General features: G+C 45.4%; 2 protein-coding genes and 2 long non-coding RNA genes across 5 annotated transcripts in view; 3 read left to right on the forward strand and 1 right to left on the reverse strand.

Moving 5' to 3' along the window:
* The first annotated feature begins 1,450 nt into the window (after positions 1–1,450).
* On the forward strand, positions 1,451–9,009 carry LOC309372475. The gene is made up of 3 exons (XR_014169521.1): positions 1,451–1,727; positions 3,620–3,801; positions 8,891–9,009. It is a non-coding gene; the product is annotated as an uncharacterized lncRNA (long non-coding RNA).
* Positions 4,556–17,409, reverse strand: EXTL2 (exostosin like glycosyltransferase 2). 2 transcript variants are annotated; one of them, XM_081916092.1, is made up of 5 exons: positions 17,250–17,407; positions 13,850–13,923; positions 11,407–11,834; positions 9,708–9,778; positions 4,556–8,390 (listed from the first exon to the last, which is right to left on the reverse strand). In XM_081916092.1, exons 2-5 carry the CDS (start codon positions 13,852–13,854, stop codon positions 7,899–7,901), a joined length of 996 nt encoding a protein of 331 aa, XP_081772218.1. In that variant the 5' UTR covers positions 13,855–13,923; positions 17,250–17,407; the 3' UTR covers positions 4,556–7,898. The 2 variants fall into 2 exon arrangements, with proteins under 2 accessions (XP_081772218.1, XP_081772219.1); XM_081916093.1 differs by lacking the exon at positions 9,708–9,778 and having other exon boundaries at positions 8,090–8,390; positions 17,250–17,409.
* LOC309372486 lies at positions 13,932–16,125 on the forward strand. Its single transcript, XR_014169531.1, has 2 exons — positions 13,932–14,610; positions 14,941–16,125. It is a non-coding gene; the product is annotated as an uncharacterized lncRNA (long non-coding RNA).
* A 2,135-nt stretch (positions 17,410–19,544) lies between the features above and the next one.
* SLC30A7 (solute carrier family 30 member 7) overlaps positions 19,545–27,138 on the forward strand; it is a 37,314-nt gene continuing 29,720 nt past the window's right edge. The window contains exons 1-3 of the mRNA XM_081916100.1: positions 19,545–19,794; positions 20,374–20,475; positions 25,282–25,395. Of these exons, the coding sequence (XP_081772226.1) occupies positions 19,715–19,794; positions 20,374–20,475; positions 25,282–25,395 (296 nt within the window). The 5' untranslated portion in view covers positions 19,545–19,714. The remainder of the gene's footprint in view (positions 19,795–20,373; positions 20,476–25,281; positions 25,396–27,138) is intronic.

The raw sequence follows: 27,138 nt of genomic DNA on the forward strand, positions 1-27,138 counted from the left end.
GTGTTATAGGAAGGCACTGAGACCTTGGGTGTTGTGACCAGGTGAGAGTTTGTGCAAACATAAAAAATAGGGAATTGCCATTATAAAATGACCAGGACCTCACCTTACTCTTTGGGCTCCCGGACTCTTGGGACCACAATGACAGTTAGAAACTAGAAGGAACCAACCTGTTCCTTATAACCCCACCCCCAAGTTAAGGACAGCCTATCGTTCACAAGTACTGGGCTTCCATTGGATCTGATTGGCCTGTGAATCTGGCTCAGGTGAAAAAACCCTCCCACCATATCAAGTCTACACCAGGCAGAAGTACCTAAATGACTTTCCCAACACTTCAGGCTACGCCAGTGAAAATCCAGCTCAGGGTGTCCCAAACTTGGGTTGCCAGCTGATTTTGGACTACAATTCCCATCATCCCTGGCCACTGGTCCTGCTAGGGATGATGGGAGTTGTAGTTCAAAAACAGCGGGAGACCCAAGTTTGGGAAACCCTGGTCCAGCTAGTTGTGGATTACTGTTAGGAAAGTCTTTGCATTGCTTGTTTATCTGTTTCTTGCAGTCTTTCGATGCTGTTTTCCCACTCATCTCTACTAGATGCAGTCTTTCTCAAACATGGTTCCCCTCAAATTTCATTTATGTGAGAATTTATCATACATGTTGTTTATTCAGCACTTGGTCAAGGCAACAGCAAATGAACATGCTTGTTTCTGATTGATCTGTCTATATGAACTGGCAACAATATTCCATTTGTAACCTTTCTGTTAAAGGAAACAGTCTACTGTGAAATATATAGGTTAAAATAGTGTTTGGAACTATATAGTCTCTTGATTATGCTAGACTTTGCATAATGATCCTTTATGTTTCCTATATTTCTGTCTAATTATCATCTATCTATCTATCTATCATCTATCTATCTATCTATCATCTATCTATCTATCATCTATCTATCTATCTATCTATCTATCTATTTATCTATCTATCTATCTATCTATCTATCTATCTATATCTCTATCTATCTATCATCTATCTATCTATCTATCTATCTATCTATCTATCTATCTATATCTATCTATCATCTATCTAATCTATCTATCTCTTCTTCTTCTTCTTTGACAATCACTCATACCTGAGTAAGATTGTCTGCCATGAGCATAGTCTTAACAGTGAGTCCGTAAGTGACTGTGGAGGCCAGTTCTGGATCCACATGTCCTTCCACAGTGAGGACATAGGTTTCCGGGTGGGAGTTGATCACTGTGACGGTTTGCCAAATGTGCCTTCCTCTTAGCACATTTCTCCCTATTGTCTTGAGCTTGAGCATCTTCAAAGTCTACGATGTCTTTGGTAAAGGCTATTCTCTAATTGGAACATTTGCAGTCCAGTGTTTCCCAATTATAGGTGTTTATACTACATTTTTTAAGATTGAGACTTTAAGATTGAGAGTCTTGAGGGAGTCTTTAAACCTCTGTTGTTGACCACCAGCATTATGCTTTCCATTTTTAAGTTAGGAAGAGAGTAGTTGCTTTGGCAGACAATAATCAGGCATCATGACCAGTCCAACGAAGTTGATGTTGAAGAATCATTGCTTTGACACTGGTGATCTTTGCTTCTTCCAGAGTACACTGGTCTTCCGAAGTGACGTGTAAATTTTTTCGGAGACACCGTTGATGGAATCTTTCAAGGAACTGGAGATGGCATTTATAAGTGGTACATGTTTCACAAGCAAACAGTAAGGTTGGTAGTACAATAGCTTTGTAAACAAGCATTTTGGTTTCCCTGCAAACGTCTTTGTCCTCAAACACTCTGCACTTCAATTGGGAGAAAGCTGCACTCGCCGAGTGGCATCGATGTTGGTCCTTGTGGAAGACGCCCATTCGTGAATTTGTTTTATGTGTGTAGATCAGTGCATGTTGACCAACGCATAGCATTTGCAGCATAATCCTACAACTATGGGTATATCTTGTCACACTTCCTCAGCTAAGCCCTCTGTAGTGTCGGTGACATTTAGTATAAAAACTCCTAAGCGCGACATCTGCTGGTCAAATGGAAAAAAATCAGCAAAGGAGCCGTGATATCAGATGAAGAACCAGGAACTTGTTTTCTGGCGGGTCAAAAATAGCGACAGCTGTTTAAGTAGTGGGCCACGGGAAATCATTCTACCTCCATGATTTTCATACCTAAATATGGGTCAATGGGATTACACAGGAAAACATTTCTCTGGACTTATGAAAGAGGCTATGCCACATTCTCCTGTCCCTGCCTTTGGGATTATGCCCAACTCATTCACTGAGCTCAAGAAACGCTCAGTCTCAACAACTTAATCCGCTGTGTGTGTCATTTAATTGGTGTAAAAGATTGCTGCTGAGGATCAAGCATCCATGTTCCATCCTTATAAGTAAGGCAAACAAGCTCTGCTCTTTAATTATAGGTAAAATGGACTCCTTGTGACCCCATCTACAGTATGCATATAAAGCAGAATCGTACCACTTTAAATAGGCCTGACTTCCCCCAATGTTTCCTGGGATCTGTAGTTCGTTAAGGGTGCAGAGTGTTGTTAAAGGTAAAGGTACCCCTGCCCGTACGGGCGAGTCGTGTCCGACTCTGGGGTTGCGTGCTCATCTCACTTAAGAGGCCGGGGGCCAGCGCTGTCCGGAGACACTTCCGGGTCACGTGGCCAGCGTGACGAAGCTGCTCTGGCGAGCCGGTACCAGCGCAGCACACGGAAATGCCGTTTACCTTCCCGCTATAAAGCGGTACCTATTTATCTACTTGTACTTAGGGGTGCTTTCGAACTGCTAGGTGGGCAGGAGCTGGGACCGAAAGACGGGAGCTCACCCCGCCGCGGGGATTCGAACCGCCGACCATGCAATCGGCAAGCCCTAGGCGCTGAGGTTTTACCCACAGCACCACCCGCGTCCCGCAGAGTGTTGTTAGGAGAGCCCTATTCCCCTCCTAAAGCTACAATGTCCAGAGTTTCTTGGGAAGTGGTTGATTGTCAAACCACTCTGGAAACTTCAGCTTTGCAAGGGAATGGGCATCTCTTAACAACTCTCAACATCCTTAACAAACTAGAACTCCCAGGATTCTTTGGCAAAAGCCATGCTTGTTTAAAGTGGCATGATAGTGCTTTAAATGTATTGTGCAAATGCATCCTTTGTTTATTTGAATTAACACATTTCCTTCCTCTGCAGAGTTTAAACCAGTGGCTTACAATGTAATCCTATACATGCCTACTCAAAAGTAAGCCCGATTGAGTTTGGGGGTGGGGGGCTTACTCCTCAATGTGGGTATAGGACTGCAGCCTTACAATATTGTAAAGCAGATTCGTCAGAGCGCACAACCCACCAAAGCTATCTGCCGAAAGTCATAGCGGGTCTGGCCTTTGAACTGGGATTTTCCACGTCCATGACTCACACTCAGACTATACTTCCCTGGCTGTGGTTGTTCAGTGGTAAAGGAAATGCACTATTTTAAGAGAGTGCCTCTTGCTGTTCTGCAAGAGCTGCTAACGACAGTACTAATGCAGGCATATTGTGCAAGGTACCAGAAAACCGTGGCAAGAGCTGAAAGGGTGAATTCTACCTGAAATATGCACAGGAGCTCACTACAGTATCCTGTTTTGGAAGGCTATCCAATGACTCTGGATGCATTAAGTGTCTCCTGGGGGTGAAACAGCTATTTAACGATTTCTAGAAAAATCCAAGCAGTGAATGTCAGATTGTCCTTGTCAGGAAATATTCATCAATGCATCTCATCTCACAGGTTTGGAGCTAAGCCTTGATTGAACATAACATATCCGCCAGCTAAGGTGAGATCAATCCACGTGTCTATGTAGCTGTGCATGGCCCCGGACCAATTGTTTTCATTTATGAATAGTCTATCTTGCCTTCCCATATGTTTGAAGTGATGGGGGGTGTAAATTAGCATCCCAATGGTGGGAATGTTGGAATAAGCATGGGGGTGTACAGTGCTATACATACTCGAGAACGATTGCACTTTACTTTTAAGTTATCTTACACAATCTTTCAAAACTAGGGTTCACTTATTTCCAATCAGGTTGCACAGCTGCAACCCTATGCCACATTTACTTGGGAGTAAGCCCCCTTTATAGGGGACCCGGGTGGTGCTGTGGGTTAAACCACAGAGCCTAGGACTTGCCGATCAGAAGGTCGGCGGTTCGAATCCCCGTGGCAGGGTGAGCTCCCATTGCTTGGTCCCTGCTCCTGCCAACCTAGCAGTTCGAAAGCAAGTCAAAGTGCAAGTAGATAAATAGGTACCGCTCCAGCGGGAAGGTAAACGGCGTTTCCGTGCGCTGCTCTGGTTCGCCAGAAGCGGCTTAGTCATGCTGGCCACATGACCCGGAAGCTGTCTGTGGACAAACGTCGGCTCCCTCAGCCTATAGAGTGAGATGAGCGCGCAACCCCAAAGTCGGTCACAATTGGATCTAATGGTCAGGGGTCCCTTTACCCCCCTTTAATTCAGTAGGCTTCTTGGGTAAACAAGTGCAGTCAGCCTGCTTTCTGTCCAAGTTTCTTTTGCCCAATAACCACATGACACTATCATCATTACACATCTTTATTTACCTTTTTTTGGGTTAGAAAATAAAGAACAAACGAAACAAAACAAAACACACACAACCCAACAACATGTGAATATAAAAGAGCGAAACACAGAAAACTTGAGGGATGGGGAAGAGAAAAAGAGAGTTCTCATCAAATACAATCAAACTAGACAGCCACATCTGCAACTAGCTGCCACTGTGTTCGCTAATAGAAATATTTTCAACATTGCAGTACATTACTGGCTCATTTTTTGAACGGAGTACAGAAACAAAAACACAACACTCTGACCTAAAAGTAAGCTTATTTGAATGAATGGAAGTAGAAAATATGGCACCTTAATATACAGGGCAGCACAGCTCTAATTAAAGAGCAAGGCGACAGGTTTTGTTTTGTTTTGCAATTCCTGACGGAAGCAATCGGCTAATTTCACACGTCTGCATGGCACTGAATACACAGTTGTGGCACTGCACAAAGAAATGCAATTGATCTACAGGTTGGGTGTAACCTATCAGATGCTCAATGCAAGTTGCTGTTTTTGCAGCGGGTCTTGCGGTGTATGTAGGCAAGGTTTAGATTTTTGCAAGTTGCAGGAGGCCCACCATTGTAGCTGATATACACTGTGGATGTGGGCTGCAATTCAACAGGCTTATGCACGCTTGAGCCAGCTGATCAAGTTTAGAGATCTTCATGTGTACAACTGGATGTCCCCCCCCCTTTTTAAGTGCAGCACATCTGTTCTGAACAGTAAATGTGTGTTTAAACATTGTGGAGGTTAAAAATGTAGCTCGTATGTTTGCGGAGTGTTGGTGCTGTTAACAAAGAAAATAAACCATCACCCATGGCTGTGCACATAGGGACACTCTGGCTTCCAAGCCACGGCTTCAGTGGCGTGTATGTAACTGAACACAAGGTGACAGAAGAGGAGAAGACAATGACCCAGAAATACTTCCCCTCCTGCTTTCGTTACGTCTCTCTGTTGTGCTGACTTCTCCCCGTCTTGTTCTCCGATTTCCCTGCAAAGATTCCCACCTAGCTGGCCTTCACAGGATTTTTGGAAGAGAGCCAAGCTTGAAACTGCATTTTGGTCCTCATCTCTCCCTTGCGCTGGGAGACACGGGAACATTTCAGACTCAAGTACAGCAAGCAAAGCACAAGTTGTACGAGCCTGGAGATGTTCCTCTAGTTATGCCAGAATCTGAAAACTCAGCAAACAATTCCCTGCAGCCCTTGGCTTGAGAAGTACAGCAAAGTGATCTCAAAATGCAAACAGGTGTTGCTAAAGCAAATACATTCAAGGGAGCAGAGGAGAATGACCTCACAAGCGAAGAAATGTGCGGATTGGCTTTGAATAGTTGGACCTACTATTTATTTATTTTATTTTGGAGGAGAAATGTATTTTAGTTTAGAAAAGTGAGTTTGCATGTGAAAAAAGTGAAGAGGGATAAGTCCCCCCTCCCTTTTCCCTGTCATAATACTAGAACTTCAGGGCTATTCAATGAAGAGGAATGTTGGAAGATACAGTACCAGAAGTGTAGTGGTCTGGGGTCAAAGCCCTATTGGGCCCCAATAGGGTGTCTTTGTCTCCAGCATCCTAGAGGTGCCCAATCAGCACGAAAGGGCTGCTTTTTAGCCACTGAGAAGTCGTCTTCTCATCCTTTGATTGGCTCCAATCAGCACAGAGAGGAGGAGAGTCATCCACTGAGGATTGGCTATTAGGGTCTCTCTTAAGTAGGGCTGGGCGATATCTGGTTTTCAACATCATGATATATCACCGGCTAAACATCATGATCTACTGATGTATCGTAATGCCATCATCATCATGTCCGAAATAAGGATGGAGCTATGCAGAGGCATTGGCTGGCTTCACGGTTTTTCCTACATTTTGGATAATGTGCACACACACACACACAGAGCATGATTCGCGATATAATGCCAGGTCAAAAATTATGAAACCGATACCATGATACGGACCTCAAACTGGTTTTGGACGATATATGCCTAGCCCTACTCTTGAGAAGGTGTGCGAGAACACCAAATTGTTCTGTATGCTCCAAAGCTAAGCATTTAGGAACACTGAAAACAAAAGGTGCTTCAGTTTCAAGGTTATGGTGCTCATGTTCCGATATGTACAATGGAACTTCATGAAAAACACAAAACAAGTCCCTCCAAAATAAGATATTGCAGCACGGCAAATCATTTGCCCATGTATGTGCACAGAACCTAATGGGCCTAGCTGAAGGGCAGCACGGAGAGATCTGCACAGATCGTTGTACTGCATCCCTAATTGTTATTTATTGTATCATAATAAGATGACAGTATAATTCTAGAACCTTGTTCACGATGGGCTGCGACTATCATGAAAGGACTTCTGAATTTGCTGCTACGCTACTGTTCAAGACAGGCAAATGGAAGGACTTCCTTGCACAACAGGTGGTTAAAAATATGGAAATCACTTCCACAAGATGTAGTTTGGAAGGGTTCAAAAGGGGGTTAGCCCAATCTTCAATGAATTTGTCCAGTAGTCATAATGGCTATGCTCTGATTCCAGCATCAGAGGTGGTATGTCTATGGATACCAGTTGCTTGGGAACATAAGGGTGTTGTTGTGCTCCTGTCTTTTTTGTGGATTTCCTATAGGCATCTGGTGAGACACTGTGAGAACAGGGTGCTGGACTAGATGGTCCTCTGGCCTGATGGAAGAGGACACTTCTTATACTCTTACAAGCAACACTGAAGTATGGTCTGCTAATGAAGTGTCACACAGAGACTTGCAAATAGCCACTGGCCTACAAGCCCCTGATGAATAAGGACTGCTGGGGAAACTTTATGAAAATTGGTTCCTTCTTTCAGGTCACAAATGCTGACACATATCTATATGGTGAGGTTGGCAAGTAATACATTTTCCTGCGGACTTTCAACTTCTGCTAGAGGAGATGTATTAGCGACACTGATCACGCAACTGCACCTGTATTTCTGGCATACTCGTATCTTCATGCGGGTAGTTTGGCGACTGGCTACTGAGCGAGGGATAAATGACAAAGCCAACTGAAGATATATATATACCTGTAACTCAGGACAGCACTTGATAGGACAGATGAGGTGGACAGCGGTCCACAAAAGCTTAGGCCGCCATAAATTTGTGAGTTGTTAAGGAGCCACAAGACTATTTGCTGTTTCTATTCCAACTGAAGGTTTTTGCATGCTGAGCAGAGAGAAGGAATGCTCTACCAGACCTCTACCAGACCTTTTGCAGACACAAGCTCCGAATAAGGTCCGCCCTTCTCTGTTTAGCTTACCGTTTGAATCGCTGGGAAGCACGTCAAGCATTTCCTTGCATCGCGTCCTTACATTTTGCTCTTGTGATTAGCATAGTTTGGAAAGCCAAACTGAGAAATCATGATGTTGGAGTATTTCAAGGGCATGTAGCCATAGATACTAACCAATTTATTGAGGCAGTAGGACCTCTGGAGCAAGTGCTCTGCCCGATGCCACATTCCAGAATAGCCGCTGTTACTCTCTTTCTCCAAATTCCTGATGTCGACTGGCTTCACAAACATGCCCGGGGGTTTCCCAGTATGTTTGGCCACTAAGAAATTCATGGCAATATCATCACAGTTCTGAGTCTCGTCTATCATGGCGTGCACAGCTTCAGGCTGTTTTTGAAAGAGTTCGAGGTATTCACTGCTGAAAAAGGCAGCTCCTACGAGAATCATGGAATACTGGTCTCCGTTGCCATTGCCAGGACTCTGCAGTTCGAAGCTTCCGTAACTGTATATCCCCGAAGAGCTGGGCAAGTGCTTTCGAGGAACAAACCCCACTATCTGATCTGGGAATTGCTGGAAAGAAAAAGAAAATATTATTATACGACGGTTCATTCAGAGCCAGTTCATTCACAGAGGATTCTATAATCAATTGGGAAGAGACTAAGCAGAAGAATTGACAATAAACTGCACGCTTTCATGCGCTGAATCAAAGGGAAATGTTAAAACAACGCCATCTGATTAGACTTCCTAGTGGGTACAATTCACAAGCACATAAAATGGGCAGATACTAAAGAATATTTAGGGTTCCTCCTGGATGGTGTTCTTGACCTAATAGTAGTGCTATAGTGGTGGAATTTTTCTGCTTCAGTTTGTTCCGAGATGTTTTCCCATTGTCCAGAGGGGATAGAGAGCAACAAAAGCAGGCAAAATTCAGAGCTGTAGCTGGGGGGGGGGGCTAGCCGGGTTTTTTGTCCCAGGTGAAACCTCTAGAAGGATGCCATTGAAGCTCCCTCTCTCTCTCTCTCTCTCTCTCTCTCTCTCTCTCTCTCTCTCTCTCTCTCTCTCTCTCTAAGATGCTGATCTACATAGCTCAACCTAATCCACTATCTCCAGCCCCCGTTTGACAGACTTGCAATCCATTCGCTTAAAGTAATATTTTTAGTCTCTTGATAATTATGCTGTTTTAAATGTGCATGTTACAGATAGGTAGCTGTGTTGGTCTGCCATAGTCAAAACAAAAAAAATTCCTTCCAGTAGCACCTTAAAGACCAACTAAGTTAGTTCTTGGTATGAGCTTTCGTGTGCATGCATCTGGTATCTGAAGAAGTGTGCATGCACACGAAAGCTCATACCAAGAACTAACTTAGTTGGTCTTTAAGGTGCTACTGGAAGGAATTTTTTTTGTTTTAAATGTGCATTTTTTACTTCCTTTAGTAACATTTTCTTTTGAAGTTTTTTTTGTTAACTTAAATGTGCATTCTGTAGTTGACCTTCTTTGTAATGCTCTATTTCGAAATCTTTAAAGATAGTATTTTAGTTTCCTGCTAATTATTCCTGCTTTGAATGTATACTTTACAGCTGACTTTCTCCTGTAACGTTTTATTCTAAGATTGTTTTATTTGATGTTTTAATGTAAGTTGTAAACTACTTTTTGAGATTTTTTTCCTTAGAAATATAAAGCGCTAGACAAATGAAATTAACAGTCTCTGGGGATCACTGCTTTTAGGAACATGTGAAAACACAAATCTTTTCCTTTCTGAACTATGTCTTTCTACATTCCTTGGTGCTTACTCCTAGCTAACTACGCACCCTTAGAGAAATACCGAAAAATATTAATAATAATTCAGTACAATTAAAAACAAGGCATGCAAAGCAAAATGCAGACATTACCTGCCAAATGGAGAAAGCGAAAACTAGGTCATGGGCGCTAACTAGGGTATCATCATCCATCATCAAAACAGCTGAACAGAGGGAAAATGCATTTTGATGAGAACACACATTTAAAAAGGCATTACTAAGCAAAAGGCGTATGACAAATTAGAACAGTATTCACTGTGATTACGCTTGCTTGGGTGGGGGGGGAACAGAAAACTTTGCTTGCTTTTCAGGATGAGAGATGAACCACAATCTAGGGAACGTTTTCAAGACTCAGGATCTTGCAGACTTGGTTTGAGTGACGTGAACAAAAAGGGGAAAATCCCAGGGTGCCCAAAATGAGATGTGGAGTTTACTGGTGCTTCCCGAAGGTGAGCAGGAGGTGGTGAAACAGCCCCTTGCATGCTATTATATAATAGGGGGGCAGTTCTATATGCACACATCCTTGGGACTACAACTCCCATCATCCCTAGCTAGCAGGACAGGTGGTCAGGGATGATGGGAACTGTAGTCCAAGAACAGCTGGAGACCCAAGTTTGGGAAACGCTGTGTTAGAAGAAGGATGTTAGCTTCTTAGTGAGTGAAAAGCAGAAGACTGGAGCTGGGGAGCGGGAGTCAGGATAGGTCAGTGCAGGAACTGTGAGGGTGCTGTGGAGGAGGAAGAATTGATGGTGTCTCTCTGTCACATAAAACAACAACCTAAGAGCTCTTAGGCTTAGGAATGTTGACCTTCCAGGGCTGGTTCACAAGTGCCCGTACAGCACTTGAGTTCTCATCCATTGCTGACGCACAACTTAATGTGCAAGCTGCTCTGTTGAAAAAAAGAACAACAGCACCTGCGTTTTAGGCAAAGGTGGAAAAACACTCCATGGCTTGAACTGGAATTTGGCTCGGCAAAAATTCCAGGAAATAGGGTTGCTTGCTTTTTTTTATTTCCATGGCAGATTCCAAAATCCAGGACATGTTGCCTGATCTCTCCACCGAGGACATCAGTGGATTGAACGCTTCTTCCAACATTAGCAGTAAGGGGGCAGTCTCACTGGAGTCTTCTTCAAGAGGCCTTCAATCCTACGTGGTACCTAGAACACTACAGCTGCAGGGTCCTAGGCACTAGGGAAATGCCCTAGAAACTAGGAGCTGGATTCCACCAAGTTGTTCCCCTGCCATTAGCACAATGGGGTTTACCTCCCCACTTTTCCCATGCCCCCCTCCAAAAAACTTCGGGGGATAGGGAGAATCTCCAGAACAGCACATGGGGAAAGAAAAGGGAGGTTGTTCCACTCACGCTGAAGGCAGCATTTGTTTTAGTGCAACTCCTCCCTACATGACCACAGAGGTTCTGGCACCTAGCCCTGTGTCAAAAAGGAGGATTCGAACTGCCAACCTTATGGTTGGCAAACCCAAGAGGCTTGATGGTTTAGACCAACTGTGTCCCATAATGACAAGCTGGACAAAATACGGTTAGACAAGTAATTTTGTAGATCTGCGACATCCGTAGTTTTTGGTGATGTATGGAAATTCTGTTTGCAGAATCTGATCCGCGATTGTGCATTCACCCACGGAAGTTATCGCTTGATGCTGTAGCCATCAAGTGATGAAGATGCATGGTGAGAAATAGCACTTAGCTGTAACTCCCCCCCCCCAACTGAGAATGATGGTGTAAAGCAGTAATAGTTGCTGGGGTGGGGGAGAAGAGAAACACACCAATGATTACCTTTTGTTTCCAGCTCGGGAAAAACCTGAAGCCTGTTCCTCATGCGATTTACTGTCTGTGTCTTGAAGATAACTGGGACGGGGTGCGGTCCCAGGGAGTTCCAAATTTCCTCAGGGGCTTTCTCTCCAATGTTATTCCACACAACAATCACTTTGTGCAAATGAGGGATAGCTTGGTAATGATTCAAAAGCTTCAGCAGAAGGTCGGTTCGATTGTATGTCTGCATAATGAGAGTAAAGGAATCCGAGGCGATCTGGCTCTGAGATTTTCTTTCCCTCCGCAAATTGAGCATTTTGTCTTCCTTAATATTTGGCAGCAAAGCAGTTAACGCACCTGCCACAAGGAGCAACAGCAGGATCACAACAGAAGAGAAGTGAAGTAGCCGGACCCCCATAATTCTTCCAGGTAGTTTACAGGTGTGATAAAACCTTTATTTAAAAAAAAGAAGAAGTGAGGAAGGAGGGGAGTCAGTCAGTCATGGTCAAACCTCACAAAATACAAAATTAAAATTGAAGGGTTAGTAAAGTCAGGGTGATTTTGACAAGTTGGTGGAGAATTTGCTATCGGCCTTAAATCGCATATCAATGTCTCTGAATGTTTGACAATGTTTTGTTTTCTCCCCCAGCTTGGACATAAGCAGGCACTCAATACAATAGGTTTTGTGATGTGACAAACAGTAAGGTTGGAGAGCCACCAAACTCCGTGTAAAATGGATTCCTTCTCCATTCCTGTATACATGAACCCTTTGTGCCACTAGGGCATCATTGATCTGTGCTTTTAGGCAAACGTAACAGTTTCAATCCAATAAAAGCAGAACAATCCAATTCAGATGCGGGAATTGAAACTTCAAAGGCTCGTCGATGAAGACACAAGGCAATTCAAAAAGAAGCAATAGGCATATGGAAACAGATACACTTGGACAGGGGGGGAAACCAATAGGAAAAATGCCTAAGTGAACAAATGTCACCTGGGAGAAGAGCAGCGGAATGAGCCAACTCTTTCATTTGTAACGTCAGAGCAGTACGTGGCCACATCAAGGATACAGTGGTACCTTGGGTTACATAGGCTGCAGGTTACATACGCTTCAGGTTACAGACTCTGCTAGCCTAGAAATAGTGCTTCAGGTTAAGAACTTTGCTTCAGGATGAGAACAGAAATCGTGCTCCAGCGGACACAGCAGGAGGCCCCATTAGCTAAAGTGGTGCTTCAGGTTAAGAACAGTTTCAGGTTAAGAATGGGCCTTCGGAACGAATTAAGTACTTAACCCGAGGTACCATTGTATATGGTAAGCAATACTCTGTTGGGCCTAGCCCTGAGCTGGGCCTAGACACCGAGTCATCAGAAGATGAACCAGGCATTTTGTAGAGCAGAGAGAGTCCCCTGGAACCAGTGTGGAGGTCCCTTTTGAGGGAGCTACTGGGTACCACAATTAACCACAATCCCTCGCAAACAATCTTTGGTTTCTGTGAATGTTAGATGGAAGGCTCTGCTCCTAGATCTAATATGAAGCAAAGGCATGCTGTGGAAGCCAGATGAACAACAGCTCAATAAAGATGGAACTTCTGAAAGTCCTATATGTGATGCTCCCATCACTGACTTATTAACTCCCATAGTTGTTTCAGGTTTGGGACTGAACTGAGTTGCAAGCTGGACTTAAACTTATCAGAGCCATTGCTTCTTCATTCGGAATCCTAGGAATTTCAGGAACCTGAAATCTGTAGCACCTGGGAGAGGCTATTTCAACCCACAACCTCCATCTTGGCATTCAGCTGACCTTACGGATACTACATCAGTCTAATTTTTGTATTTTTTAAAATGTCTTCATTTTCCCCGTTCCCTGGTCGCCTGCTGCTTTGTGTGACATCTTGCCAGTTAAATAGTTCTGATACATTCTTGTGATAGTGTACTTAGTCCTAGTAAAGGTATCGCCCAACTGTGGATTTTGGAGTTATTAGTGATAGTGTCCATTAAGATTTAACCGATCTCTGCTCCTATTCCTATACACCCTAGCAACAAAAAAACTAATTCACAGTACACACCACTGGTGTGCTCACAATGGGGTTTTGGTGTGGGTTTTTGTTGCTGCGATTTTAGCTATTTAGCGGTTTATAGGATCAGGCCATCAGTGACAACATCTCATACACAAAATGAAACTGCTTTGCAAGGCAGCAGTGTGTTTAGGAACACAGACTCCCTTTCTTTACATCAAAAATTATTACATATGAGTACAGATCTGATATTGAGGCACATAAGAAGGGTACCAGGAGGCAAACTACGATTCAGTAGCACAGCAGCAACATTTCCTATAATCACTTCCTAACGTTTATAGCAGCATTTTTCTCCCTTCTTCTAGGAGTTAGAAACACAGGCAATAATTTAATTTCAAAAAAAGCACTTACGTAAAGTATTTCAAAAGAGGAATAAAATTGTTGCAAGAACTCACCTCATTCCTGCACTGGCAGCTTTACAGTTATTAGTTGGTGTGCCAGGGAACGGTGTTTTGGAAAGCCTTTAGCTCTGTTGGAAAATGAAATAATTCACAATAATACATTCTTGCAGGTGGGCCTCTGTGAAATCATCCAGCAGGCAAACATGTGGGCGACAAATTTGCTAATGTGTGTACTGTGTGGTTAGCTGTCCTATTTCTCTTTGATTGCGGAGAGAAAATGACTTGTATCTTCAAGCTATAAAAACCTCTTATTATTTCCACCTAATGTATGCAGCCCTGCTATCATTTATATGTAAGTCCCACACATTGTGCAGCTAAGGCTGCAATTTTACACATTTACCAGGAGTCAGTCCCACAGATCTCAGTGGGAGTTATTTCTAAGTAGGTATTATAAGGCTGCACGGTAAATATACTGTACAGTTACAGCCAACTATGTTGAGGATCACACTTCTAGCTATAATGCAATCCCAAGTGAAAAAATAATGGTCAATGTTCATAGGTCATGTTAAACCAGGGTTGCTGTCTTATTGTGGATTATTCTTCATGTGCAACGGGCTGGTGCATGCTAACCAGGGTTAGAAAGGCAGATATATAAACTAGGTGCCAAATGGCTTCTTAAACCAGGGTTACAGTCACCAAAAAGGTATGTCCAGTTGTTATTTTGGGGCCAGACGGCTCGAAAGTCGTATTTTTCAATACAACTTTTTGGTTCCTGTTCAGATTGCATAGGTAAAAAGGTAAAGGTACCCCTGCCCGTACGGGCCAGTCTTGACAGACTCTGGGGTTGTGCGCCCATCTCACTTAAGAGGCCAGGGGCCAGCGCTGTCCGGAGACACTTCCGGGTCACGTGGCCAGTGTGACATCGCTGCTCTGGCGAGCCAGAGCCGCACACGGAAACACCGTTTACCTTCCCGCTGGTAAGCGGTCCCTATTTATCTACTTGCACCCGGAGGTGCTTTCGAACTGCTAGGTTGGCAGGCGCTGGGACCGAGCAGCGGGAGCGCACCCCGCCGCAGGGATTCGAACCGCCGACCTTTCGATCGGCAAGTCCTAGGCGCTGAGGCTTTAACCCACAGCGCCACCAGGATGCGTTGCTAGTGTGTGAAAACAGGCAAATCCAAGGACCCCTGGTCTGCACCTCTAGATGGTGGAGATATCTGGCGCCATCTTGGCGCCACTTGGTTGCAAGTGGCCAATAGGCAGAGGCAAAATGGGCCTGGTGAATTTCAAATGCCGACGCTAACTAACCGCTCCTAGTAGCTCTTCCCCAACATGGGTGGGGGAAACAGTTAACCCTGGCTTCCCATCACATCTGAACCTGGGTCTGCAGTTTGCTGCTCTGGAATAAGCCAGGATTCGTCAGCCGACAACAAACAAGACTTGAAGGCTAGTCATCTATGCTGCCAAGGTAAAGGTAAAGGGACCTCTGACCATTAGGTCCAGTTGTGACTGACTCTGGGGTTGCGGCGCTCATCTCGCTTTACTGGCCGAGGGAGCCGGAGTACAGTTTCCGGGTCATGTGGCCAGCATGACTAAGCCACTTCTGAAGAACCAGAGCAGCGCACAGATACGCCGTTTACCTTCCCGCCAGAGCGGTACCTATTTATCTACTTGCACTTTGACGTGCTTTCGAACTGCTAGGTTGGCAGGAGCAGGGACCAAGCAATACAAACCACAGTCCACGGTTCAGACATAAACAAGTTGCCAAGCTTAACAGCAGCTTTCTGGGCTGTTTCTTCTACTTGCGCTAGGAAAACATCTAAGTGAGAACTATCAGGTAGTTTGCACTAGCACTTTGCTCACACACAGAAAACATGGTGATTCTAGCTTGTGATGTACTTATAGCCCCTCCCCCCATTTCTGTCTTCCCATGTATCTGTCTCAACTGCTTGCTTTTTGGATGGTTTTATTTTCTGCTGAAGCACACTCATTCCTCCCCCCTCCCTGAAAAATAGGTGCCAGCACTGACCGCGAATTTGCTACAGTAAGTGCCACACTTTTTAACAACCCCCACAAAAAAGATGTACCTTGGGTTACAGAAGCTTCAGGTTACAGACTCCGCTAACCCAGAAATAGTACCTTGGGTTAAGAACTTTGCTTCAGGATGAGAACAGAAATCGCACAGCAGTGGCATGGCGGCAGCAGGAGGCCCCATTAGCTAAAGTGGTGCTTCAGGTTAAGAACAGTTTCAGGTTAAGAACGGACCTCTGGAACGAATTAAGTTCTTAACCTGAGGTACCACTGTACTGCATACCTTTGAGCACCCCCTGGGGGGAAAAGCACTGAGTATACTATACCTTCGGCTGGGGAGCGCGGGATATAAATAAAATTTATTATTATTATTATTGAGATAACCATAGTGTCATTTTCAGGGGGGCTAGGTATGCACTACTACTAGAGCAATGTAGAATTCAGATCTATTCCTTGTTTTGACAACCCTTTCGGTATGATCTTAGGCAAGCTCCACTGAGCAGCTTGTTCCCTGACCTGCGCGGAGCTCATTTCCACAGAAGTGTGCTTGCAATCATTTATTTATTTTTATTTATTGAATTTATATACCGCCCTATACCCGGAGGTCCATCATGACTAAAACACAGCGCTATTTCCAGCTTGCAGCCTGGAACCGTGCACACTTTGGGAACGAGGCCCCGCTGATCTGAACTGGGTTTTTTCCCAAATGCACACAGATAGGTTCAGGCTATCCAAATATGATTGTGGCTCAGGCCCAAGCGCACACAGCGGGACAGTGCGCTGAGCAATCCCCTGCTACAAGATTTGGGCTCATAAAGCTGAGATCCCAAGGGGCTGCTTGCAGCTGCAAAATTGCAAACAGGTTTTGCTGGGCTGCAGGCAAAACAGCATTCAAAGCGGGGGGGGGGGCATGCACACTTTGGGGTGGGGGGAACCACCAACCCCCTTTCTACTGTTACAAAACCTTAAGCAAAGCAATAGTTGCAAGGGCGGGGGGTGCGGAGTAATGAAAGAGGATGGATCCTGCAGGCAACGGTGGTGCGGCTTGGCTACTTGCCAATAAAGGGACCCGCTGCCTGATCCTAGGAGCTGTTCAAAGCAGCACCACGTGCAATATGCAGGCCATCAGCCCATTTCCTTGCCTTGTAAAAAAATAAAATAAACAAAATCGTCTCCAGATCTACCTACCCGCCCGCTTAGCCAATAAACAAACACCGCCAAGCGCACACAAACACAAAATAAGCCGGTAGGAAGAGGCATTTCATTTGATGCAGAAGATCTTTCGGTCTCTTCTTCCACGGTCTGAACATGAACTGCTGCTTCTCTCCCGCATCATTCCCACCCCCCGACCCCGGTTAGGACATTCTGCAGCCGCCGCTGCCGCCCTCGTTCGCGTGTTGGCGGCTTCACACGGTCGCCTAACCTGCAATCGACGGGAGCCAAGCCGGGATTTCACATCGTCGGGACAACGGAGATTCCGGGCAGCTAGCTCCCGAGGAAGCGAGCGCACGCGCAGCCCCGCGGATCCTGAGCCGCTCTCCCGGTGAATCAGCTGCGATCGCAAACATCCATCGCAGCGCGAGAGGAAGGCGAAAGGGGCTGGACCAAGACCCGCGATCTCTTCCCTTCTGGGTGCGTTGTGCTTCCTGTTGGAAGAAGATCCCGCCTCTTGGAGAGCGGGATCTTCAGAATTGTATCTTCGCCTCTCGGTTATTTGTTGCGATTTTCCATTTCAGCTGTCTCTGATGGATTCCGGATGTTATCAAGGGCAGCGCGCTTTTAGAATCGCTAATGGCTATGGGGGTTGGAAAGAGTGGCGTTAGATTTTATTTTTAAAAAACAAACACTCGATTTTGAAGTTGGGTGTCATGTATGATTGCAGCCTAGCAAATCACTAAGAGCTTCTTAGTGCATTGCCGGGGGTTGGACTAGAATAGATGACCCCCGGGGTTCTCTTCCAACTTCTACAAGAAGAGGTCAAAAGAAACTCTTAGTGATTTGCTAGGTTGTGATCCTACCGGATTTGCAAGGTGACCCTTTGCCAAAATACTGGCTCCCAGTTTAGGATTCCATGTATGCGATTTGGGGCAGAGGGAAGAGATGCCTGTTCCCCATTTTTTGAACTGATGAAGGAACTATTCATATACATTGGTACCTCGGGATGCGAACGGGATCCGTTCCGGGGCCCCGTTCGCATCCTGAATAGAACGTAAGACGCGACGGCGCGTGCGTGGGTCGTGTTTTGCTGTTTCCGCGCATGTGCGTGATGTCATTTTGAGTGTCTGCGTATGTGCGAGCGGCGAAACGCAGAAGTAATGCGCTCTGTTACTTCCGGGTTGCTGTGGAGCGTAACCCGAAAGCGCTCAACCTGAAGCACATTCAACCCAAGGTATGACTGTAGACTATTCACATAGCTGTACCAGCTCCTGCCAACCTAGCAATTTGAAAGCACACCAGTGCAAGTAGATAAATAGGTTCCACTGTGGCAGGAAGGTAAATGGCGTTTCCGTGCGCTCCGGTTTCCATCACGGTGTTCCATTGCGCCAGAAGCGGTTTAGTCATGCCAGCCACGTGACCCAGAAAACTGTCTGTGGCCAAACACCGGCTCCCTTGGCCTGAAAGCGAGATGAGTGCCGCAACCCCATAGTGGCCTTTGACTGGACTTAACTGTCCAGGGGTCCTTTACCTTTTAGTGCTCTGCTTCACTTTGGAGGAGTGAGGTGGGTTGCAATTAGCTGACTAAGAAGCAACTAGATGGGCTGAAGAAAGAGGAGAGATGCTGCAAAGCTGAGGCCAGAGAGACACATTTAGTTCTGTGCCGGACTTTGGGACTCCCCTGGTATCAGAAAAGGGGGAGCAAGATCAGTTGGGGTGTCAGTGCAGTCCTATGCTCACGTTATATACGTATATGTGTGTAACTTAAGCCATACTGTATAGCCTGAAGAATAAAGACATCATCATCATCATTATTAATCACTCAAATGACGTGGTGCACACACACCATTTGAATGGCAATACCCATCAATTTTTTGGGGGGGTTGGCTGTCCCATTCAAATATTTTATTGGGGGGCCGAAGACCACTAGGAGCTGGCTCCTCTGTGATGGGGGCATACAGGGCTAAAGATGTATTGTGCGCCGTTTTATATTCTGTTGGAAGCTGCCCAGAGTGGCAACCCAGTCAGATGGGCGGGGTACAAGTATAATAATAATATCAACAACAACAATTCCTCTTCACCCAAACCTTGGTCTAACTAAGCAGTCTACGGCCTTCTTTAAAGCTGTGTTGGAGGGTCATTGCTTCATTTATGTATTTTAACTGCCTTCTGAACCTCGGGCAAAGAGCAGTATATAAATCTAATTTATTATTATTATTATTATTATTATTATTATTATTATTATTATTATTATTATTATTCACAGCCAGGAACCAATACTAATACTGGAAAGGTCTCTTGTAAAGAAGCAGACAAAAGAATGGAACACAGTGACACAGTGTTATGAGCTTGGGGCAGGTTGGAGAACTTATTGTTGTTGTTATTGTTATTATTATTATTTCTAGGCCCTGACTAAACTCCAGCCAGCCTCTCCCACAGAGCGAGAAGCCCCGCCCCCTCTCCTCCCGCTCTCCGCCCCACGTGACGCAACTCGGCCTCCGCTCCTACCGCGCAGGCTCCGTAGCGGCGCCTCGGTCCGGTTGCGCCGGAAGTCTCCCTTGGCGGAAGAGGCCGGCTGCTGGGCTCACCTGGCAGAGAAGCGAGCGCGAAGGGGCCGGGAGGGGGGCGCCTGCCAGCCAGCCAAGCCGCCCAGCCCCGCTTCGCCGAGCCAGGCCAGGCCTCGGGTCCCGCTCCCCCTCCGCCCGGCCCGCGCGCGGCCCGCCACCCTGGAAGATGCTGCCTTTGTCCATCAAGGACGACGAGTACAAGCCGCCCAGGCTCAACCTGCTCCGAAAGCTCTCGGGATGGTTCAGGTGAGGAGCGCGAGGCCGGGGGAAGAAGCAGCCCGACACGCGTCCACACGCGTGTGCGTGGGAACGCGGTCGGAGGCGAGCCCAGCATGAGGGCGTGGCGGCATGGAGGCTGCCTCGGGGAAGGAGCGAGGCTTTGCGCTGTGTGAGGAGGAGGAGGAGGAGGAGGCTTTGCTTTGGCAGGCTTTCTTGTCCGGGATGTGACCCCCCCTTGGGGGGGTCGGGAGGTGGAGATACAGGTGCATGGGGGTGGCTTGTAACTGACGCTGGGGGGGGGCTCCCAGCCTGCCAGCCTGGTAAGGACGTGGGTAGGGGGTGACCATAGCTGGAAGGCACCCCCAGGGTCATCTAGTCCAAGCCCTGCAGTGCAGGACTATTTTGCCCCAAGTGGGGCTCTCGAACCCAGGACCCTGAGCTTAAGAGTCTCCTGCTCTAGGGACTGAGCTGTCCCAGAGTACCAGCTTCTTTTCTTCCCTTGAGAGAGGCAAGACCCTGGCCAGCATCGCTTCTTGGCTAACTCTCTTTTTCACCCCCCCATGCTTTCCTCCTCTAAGTTCGCCCTGTTTCCTGCCCGCTCTTTAGGTCGATCCTGTCGGACAAGACGTCAAGAAATCTCTTCTTTTTCCTCTGCCTCAACCTCTCCTTTGCCTTCGTGGAGCTGCTGTATGGCATCTGGAGCAACAGGTACCGGGAAGGGAGGGAGGATGCGGGAGAGGCGGTGCCTGTTCAGCTCCGCTGCTACTGCTGCCACGTCTTCCTCTGGCTGCTGTGTGTGATGATGGCCGAGAGTGTCATTGGCCCTGGGAAAAGAGGGTGTGTGTTGGACTATCTCATTCATTCCTCCTCCTTGGAAGGCTGAGCTGCCAATGTTTGTTTTATGGGAAGCGGTCTTTTTGGTACACGTTGTTTTAAGAGCAGGTTTTAAACTTCAGGAAGAAAAGAAGGCAGGGAGGGTTTCAAGAGGAGGAGGTGTCTGTACTAGGGGTGGGGAAAGAAATGTTTTGGAGGCCTTATCCCTTTTTGGCTGGCTTGAAGGTTTTTGTTGGAGCGACTGCTTGCATAACTGTTGCCTCTGAGTACATGATCTGCTAGATTTGGTACTCCTGAGGAGCTATGCAGTGTACCCTGTGTAGAACGGTTGCTATAGTAAGATCAGGGAGAAAATGCTGCAGGATAAGTAAACCTTAACTGGTCAGGTCCTGTAGATTAGAAGTTGCCAAAGGCAAAATGTCAGCATGCCGTTCCTTGAGCTCATGAAGGCATAACTTCTGCAGTTGTAACGATGCTGTAGTGGTTCTTAATTGATATATAGGCCTTTATTTTTCTCTGGCAAAATTTGGGAAAGTTGTTGATAGTTTATGGCACTTGTATTCTCTCGTGGAAGCCATATAATCAATCCCTTATTTCTTAAGAAGCTGTGTCCTTGTATCCTGTACAGTGGTACCTCGGGTTACATATGCTTCAGGTTACATACGTTTCAGGTTACAGATTCCGCTAACCCAGAAATATTACCTCGGGTTAAGAACTTTGCTTCAGGATGAGAACAGAAATCATGCCGCCGCGGCGTGGCAGCAGTGGGAGGCCCTATTAGCTAAAGTGGCACTTCAGGTTAAGAACAGTTTCAGGTTAGGAACGGATCTCTGGAATGAATTAAGTACGTAACCAGAGGTACCACTGTAGTGACCAAATGGATGATGCCAGTAGCTCATCAAAGCAAATCAAGTACACTAGGCTAAGAGCTCGTTCACACATGGCTTTCCCCCTTCTGGAGACAGAGAAAGCACTATAGGAAACCCGACAGATAATTTGGGAAGTTATGGCAGCTTCTGAACCTGTCAATATATTGCAGAATAAATACCAATATCATACTTTGCACATACTGCTATATACGTGTTAAGAAACACATGTATGTAGGAGGAGGTGTTAGTGCTACGGGCAACTGGGAAACGGGCAAACAAAAGGCCTTTGAAAGAATTTCCTGCATTTAACCAGTAAGGTAGAGAGAGAACGAAGTATCGATACAACTTATTCAGTATTTATTTGTTTGGGCTGCTTTTTAAAGGTTTATATGCATGAATAGCATGGGTTCTCTTTATGTTGGTGCCCTTCAGAAATGTATTGGTGGCAAAGGTATTTGCAGTTCAGAGCCTGATGTTATGAACAGCAGTTGGGTTACAGAACCATGCCAGCTTTTGACAGCATGGACACCTTTCAGTACAGAGAGCTGTGAGAAATATTTGACCATGTATCTGTTGCAACAATATAGCTCGCCATAAGATTCTAGAAGGAAGGCTTTGGCATTCTTAAGTCAGAAAATAAGTTGTTGTGACTTAAAATCAATATATAAACGACGTATGCATGAGATAAAGGTAAAGGGACCCCTAACCATTAAGTCCAGTTGTGGACGACTCTGGGGTTGTGGTGCTCATCTCACTTTACTTTGCAAAGGGAGCTGGTGTTCGTTCGCAGACAGCTTCGGGTCATGTGGCCAGAACGACTAAGCTACTTCTGGCGAACCAGAGCAGCGCACAGAAATGCGATTTACCTTCCTGCCAGAGCGGTACCTGTTTATCTACTTTGATGTGCTTTCAAACTGCTAGGTTGGCAGGAGCTGGAACCAAACAACGGGAGCTCACCCTGTTGTGGGGATTCAAAACACTGACCTTCTGATCGGCAAATCTAGGCTCTGGTTTAGACCACAGCGCCACCCCCGTCCCAATACGCATGAGATATTTGCACCTTAATGCTAGACACCTATTTGTTCCTATGATGGGTCTGAACCCTGAAGCAGACTTCCAACATTTATTCCACTGTGATGAGCAGGGCAGTGTCCCCTGGCAAGCATGATGAGCTGACTGCCTTCCTGCAAACTTGGAGGTTGTGTAAGTGAGTGGGGATTACCCCAGGAGTTGTGTGTTGATCCCTGCCATCTGGAGCACAAAATGGGGAAGTGGGTTTTGGGTGCTGTTGCTTGAAGGCGTTTAGGGCACCTTCAATCAGCAGAGCTCAACCCAGCTCCTCTTGACTGACGCTTTCTTCAGGAATGGCTTTCATCTATGACCACCAGTCATTAGCTGCCTTAATAGTCCCCATGATGCACTTTTATTAGGGTTCCTATGCATCCTAGCACCTTGTAGTATGACAGGCCATCTTTGTATGCATATAGTCTCTGACTTCTTGGTATCTTTATACTCAAAAGCTTGGTATCTGTCAGGCCCCAATGCTGTTAGAAGCTGCTCTGTGAATTTTTGCACTACTGTGTCTTGAAGAGCCCCATTTATTTTTGTAGCAAACAGTATCTTCATAATAAATTTTTAAATATTGCTTCTTGTGGGTGGGTCTTCTGTGAATACTAGGAGAGATGAGGTGGGTTAAATCTAAATTATGGTTATGATTAGTGGAAAGCTCTGACAATTTAAATAGAAACACACAATTTCACAACTAAAGTATTTTATGAGCCACTGGGAATGAATTTGTTTTTATGACAGTCTTTATTTTCTGTTCTTTAGTCCAGAGACTTTCAGAGAATGCCTACAATTCAAATAAACATACCACATAAGATACCAGTACAGTGGTACCTCTGGTTGCGAACGGGATCCGTTCCGGAGCCCCGTTCGCAACCTGGAAGGAATGCAACCTGCGTCTGCACATGCACGGGTCGCGATCCGTTGCTTCTGCACATGCGCGTGACGTCATTTTGCACGTCTGCACATGCACAAGCAGCGAAACCTGGAAGTAACCCTTTCCGGTACTTCTGGGTCGCTGCGGGACACAACCAGAAAAGACGTAACCTGAACTGAACGTAACAAGAGGTATGACTGTATCAGAAATATTTAAAACCATGTAAAATTCAAAGCAGTTAAAAGATCTAATGTTGGTACTTAAAGGCCTGGGCAAGTAAGATGGAGTGTGCATCAGGCAAGCCTGCCCAGGCAGAGGATTTCACAAGCAGGGTACAATGGCAGAAAAGACATTTCCCTGGTCACTTGCTGCCTCCCTACGTAAGGCAGGGGAAGGTCCTCTGAGAATGCTCTAAAATCTTTGGGAGCTTCATAAGAATGCATTCTGCTAGTGTTTCTGAACAGCTGATGAATGCTATGTTCTTCAGATGCTTTTACGGAGTAATGCTAATATAAATACAGCTTAAGTTAGAGGAAGGTTAACATCACTTAATAAAACGACTCACTCCAGGCAGGCCTGTTTTGAAAGCTATGCTTCCAAATTTAGGATAAACTCCCATAGGAGTAATTGTTTTCCTGAGGTGAGTAATAGTTTTTACTTACCAAATTGCTTCAGATGCCGTGTGAGACACAGGTTTACATTCCTGGGTGGGCTGGTAACAATTTTCCCTTTTTTATTTATTTCTTAGGCTGATCCAAACCTACCTTCACTGATAAATCAGAGAATATGGTTGTTTCAACACGCAGATTAATAATAAGGAAAATAACCATTTCATTGGAGCTGAACTTGCTAATTCTTTTGAGCCTGCTTGTTTCTGGTGTTGAAGCAAACCAGTCAACAGGGACTTGCTGAACTGCTAGAAAAATGAAGCTTTCCCAAGCAGTGACAGTTGTGGATATTAGCACAGGGAAGCTATATCTGGAGATCTAACAGATCATATATTACAATCTGTATGACTGGATCCCTAGGAACAAACAGTATTTACCTCATTGGACTGTGTGAACCAGTCCTCTTAAAAAAGATTCAATTTAGGATTTATTTTTAACTACATCAAAGGTAAAAAAAAACCCCAACAGTTGCAGGTAATTTTGAACACAGTTTGGCAGAAAACTGATTCATTGCTATAACCCAGTATCATTGTAGCTCTGTAGATGGGCTAGGCAATTTCTCACCAGTGGATTGTAATAACAAGTGACTGTAAAGCTCTCATTAACATTCCTGATTGGAATTTCAAATTAATCCTGCCTTTTACCACCTGCTGAAGACTTGCCATTAAATGTGCTTGATCAGGAAATAATTTGCCATGAATCAGTGAACACATATGTTTTTGAACTCCTCCAGGTGTTCAGGAATGGCTAGGTGAGGCTATTGCCTTGCCTCTATTGTGGGGAAAGTATTGGTGGCTATGTTACACTCTCTGATTTCATCTGAATGTCTTATCCAGGATAGACTACAAATATTTTATCCAGGATTTTACTTTTGGTCACAGTACACTTAATTCCTTCCTCTGGCTAATAAATTAATCATCTTGTAGTTCATTGTACTGAATTTTCCCAATGCTTTGTGCATAAGATCTATTAATTAGTCTCACTTCTTAATAGGTTCTGATGGGATAGAGTTTTTGAATGAACTAGATACCGTGTAAATGTGTATTAGCAAGAAAACAATATTTTAAGTAAAAACTCCAAAGGAACACTGGCTTTTGAGCAATCCTTGCGCACAGTAGAGTTGCTAATGGAACTGACCTTGAAGCATTCAAATGTGCTATAACTTCTGGTACCTAACCAAATGTTTTCTTTGCTTTTCCAGTTTAGGTCTAATATCAGATTCTTTTCACATGTTCTTTGACTGCACTGCTCTGTTAGCTGGACTGGCAGCGTCAGTAATTTCAAAGTGGAGATCAAATGATGCCTTTTCTTATGGGTAAGTGGAGAAAACATAGATGTTCTAAGAAACCTATAAAGGTAAAGGTAAAGGTACCCCTGCCCGTACGGGCCAGTCGTGACCGACTCTGGGGTTGCACATCCATCTCGCTTAAGAGGCTGGGGGCCAGCGCTGTCCGGAGACACTTCCGGGTCACGTGGCCAGCATGACGAAGCTGCTCTGGCGAGCCTGCACCAGTGCAGCACACAGAAACGCCATTTACCTTCCCGCTATAAAGCGGTACCTATTTATCTACTTGCACTTAAGGGTGCTTTCGAACTGCTAGGTGGGCAGGAGCTGGGACCGAACGACGGGGGCTCACCCCGCCGCGGGGATTCGAACTGCCGACCATACGATCGGCAAGTCCTAGGCACTGAGGTTTTACCCACAGCGCCACCCGCGTCCCTAAGAAACCTATATATTGCCTCTAATGCCTGATGGTAATAGATGATAGAATGTCAGCATACTCTAATCAAACTAAACAGGGCAGTGTTGCTTTTAGGAATTGTACTGAAGTGGGCTGGTGGAATTAGGCTGTAAATATTTCTATTGTACCTATTGTACTACATTTTTGGTAGGAGGGCCAAGTCTCAGACACTTGAGAGCTTTTCGCCTTTAATGTTAATGAAAATATGACTCAAATTAATGTCAGGCTGTTTAGCTGTTGGTTTGGGTACACTTTCCCACTCTCAGGGACATGTGCAAGCTTCCAGAAATCCGAAGCGCTCTCTGCTAAGGGAACACAATGAATGTTTAGTATGGATACAAGTTGCCTTGAAAATCTGACTGGTGCTGTGTTGCTCCCGAGGCTTTCTGTGGGTTGCACCCCTGCTAGTTCCTGGCTTCCTGATTCTCTGAATTACTACTTGAACACTCTACCACGCTAGACCTTGTGGCTAAAACCGTGGACTGTATCTTTAAGTACATAAGAGACATCAAAGGCTCTTTAGAGAAGATCATATCCTTTGTATCCCCAAAAGTTAATGTCAGCCCCGTAGACGTTTTACCGGAGGATAGGGCCGAACCAACACCCAGAGTACCTGCCCTACTGCGCTCAACTCCGCAGACTGGCTGCAAATTTGAAAATGAACAAACTATGGAAGATCCACACACCACATCTTCCTACAATCTTTCACTACAAGCCACTAGACTTTGTTTAATTATCCTCCCCTTCAAAGGTCAGGTTGTTAACTGGTCGTCTATACATGTCGCAAGAAGGCATCTAGCTGAGCTCTTGGGCATAAATCCCCTTTCCATCGATCTAGAATCCACTGTCCACATTTACAGCAAGCCACACATGCAGAGGATACTGCTCACCTTCAAATCTAAAAAGTTTCCAACTTATATGATGTCCCTACGAAGCTCCCTGACTAATTTTGGAATTTTTATTACAAGAGTTTTTATCAACACTAAGATTTGCCCTCTTATACCCTACCTTCCAGCTAAAAGGAAAGCAATTAAAAATGAGGGCACCCCACCTACTACGAGCTCTACCTCTCCACCCTCAGACTTAATTAGTTGGACAGAGACCCCCATGCCCCTCCTATCAAAGGCTACTCATCTAGAGAATTCGATGGAGCAGGAGTTACTTGTTTCCTTCTCCCATCTCCCAAAAGCCGAACAAACAGAGATAACGGACAGACTAGATGAGTTATTACTCTATCTTCGCAACCCTGAAGACCTAGCGCCCATAAAAGAGGCAAACACTCCACCTAACTTGGAGCGAAAAATGGAATATGAATC

The sequence above is a fragment of the Podarcis melisellensis genome (assembly GCF_964234715.1).
Source record: "Podarcis melisellensis genome assembly, chromosome: 6".
Lineage (NCBI taxonomy): Eukaryota > Metazoa > Chordata > Lepidosauria > Squamata > Lacertidae > Podarcis > Podarcis melisellensis.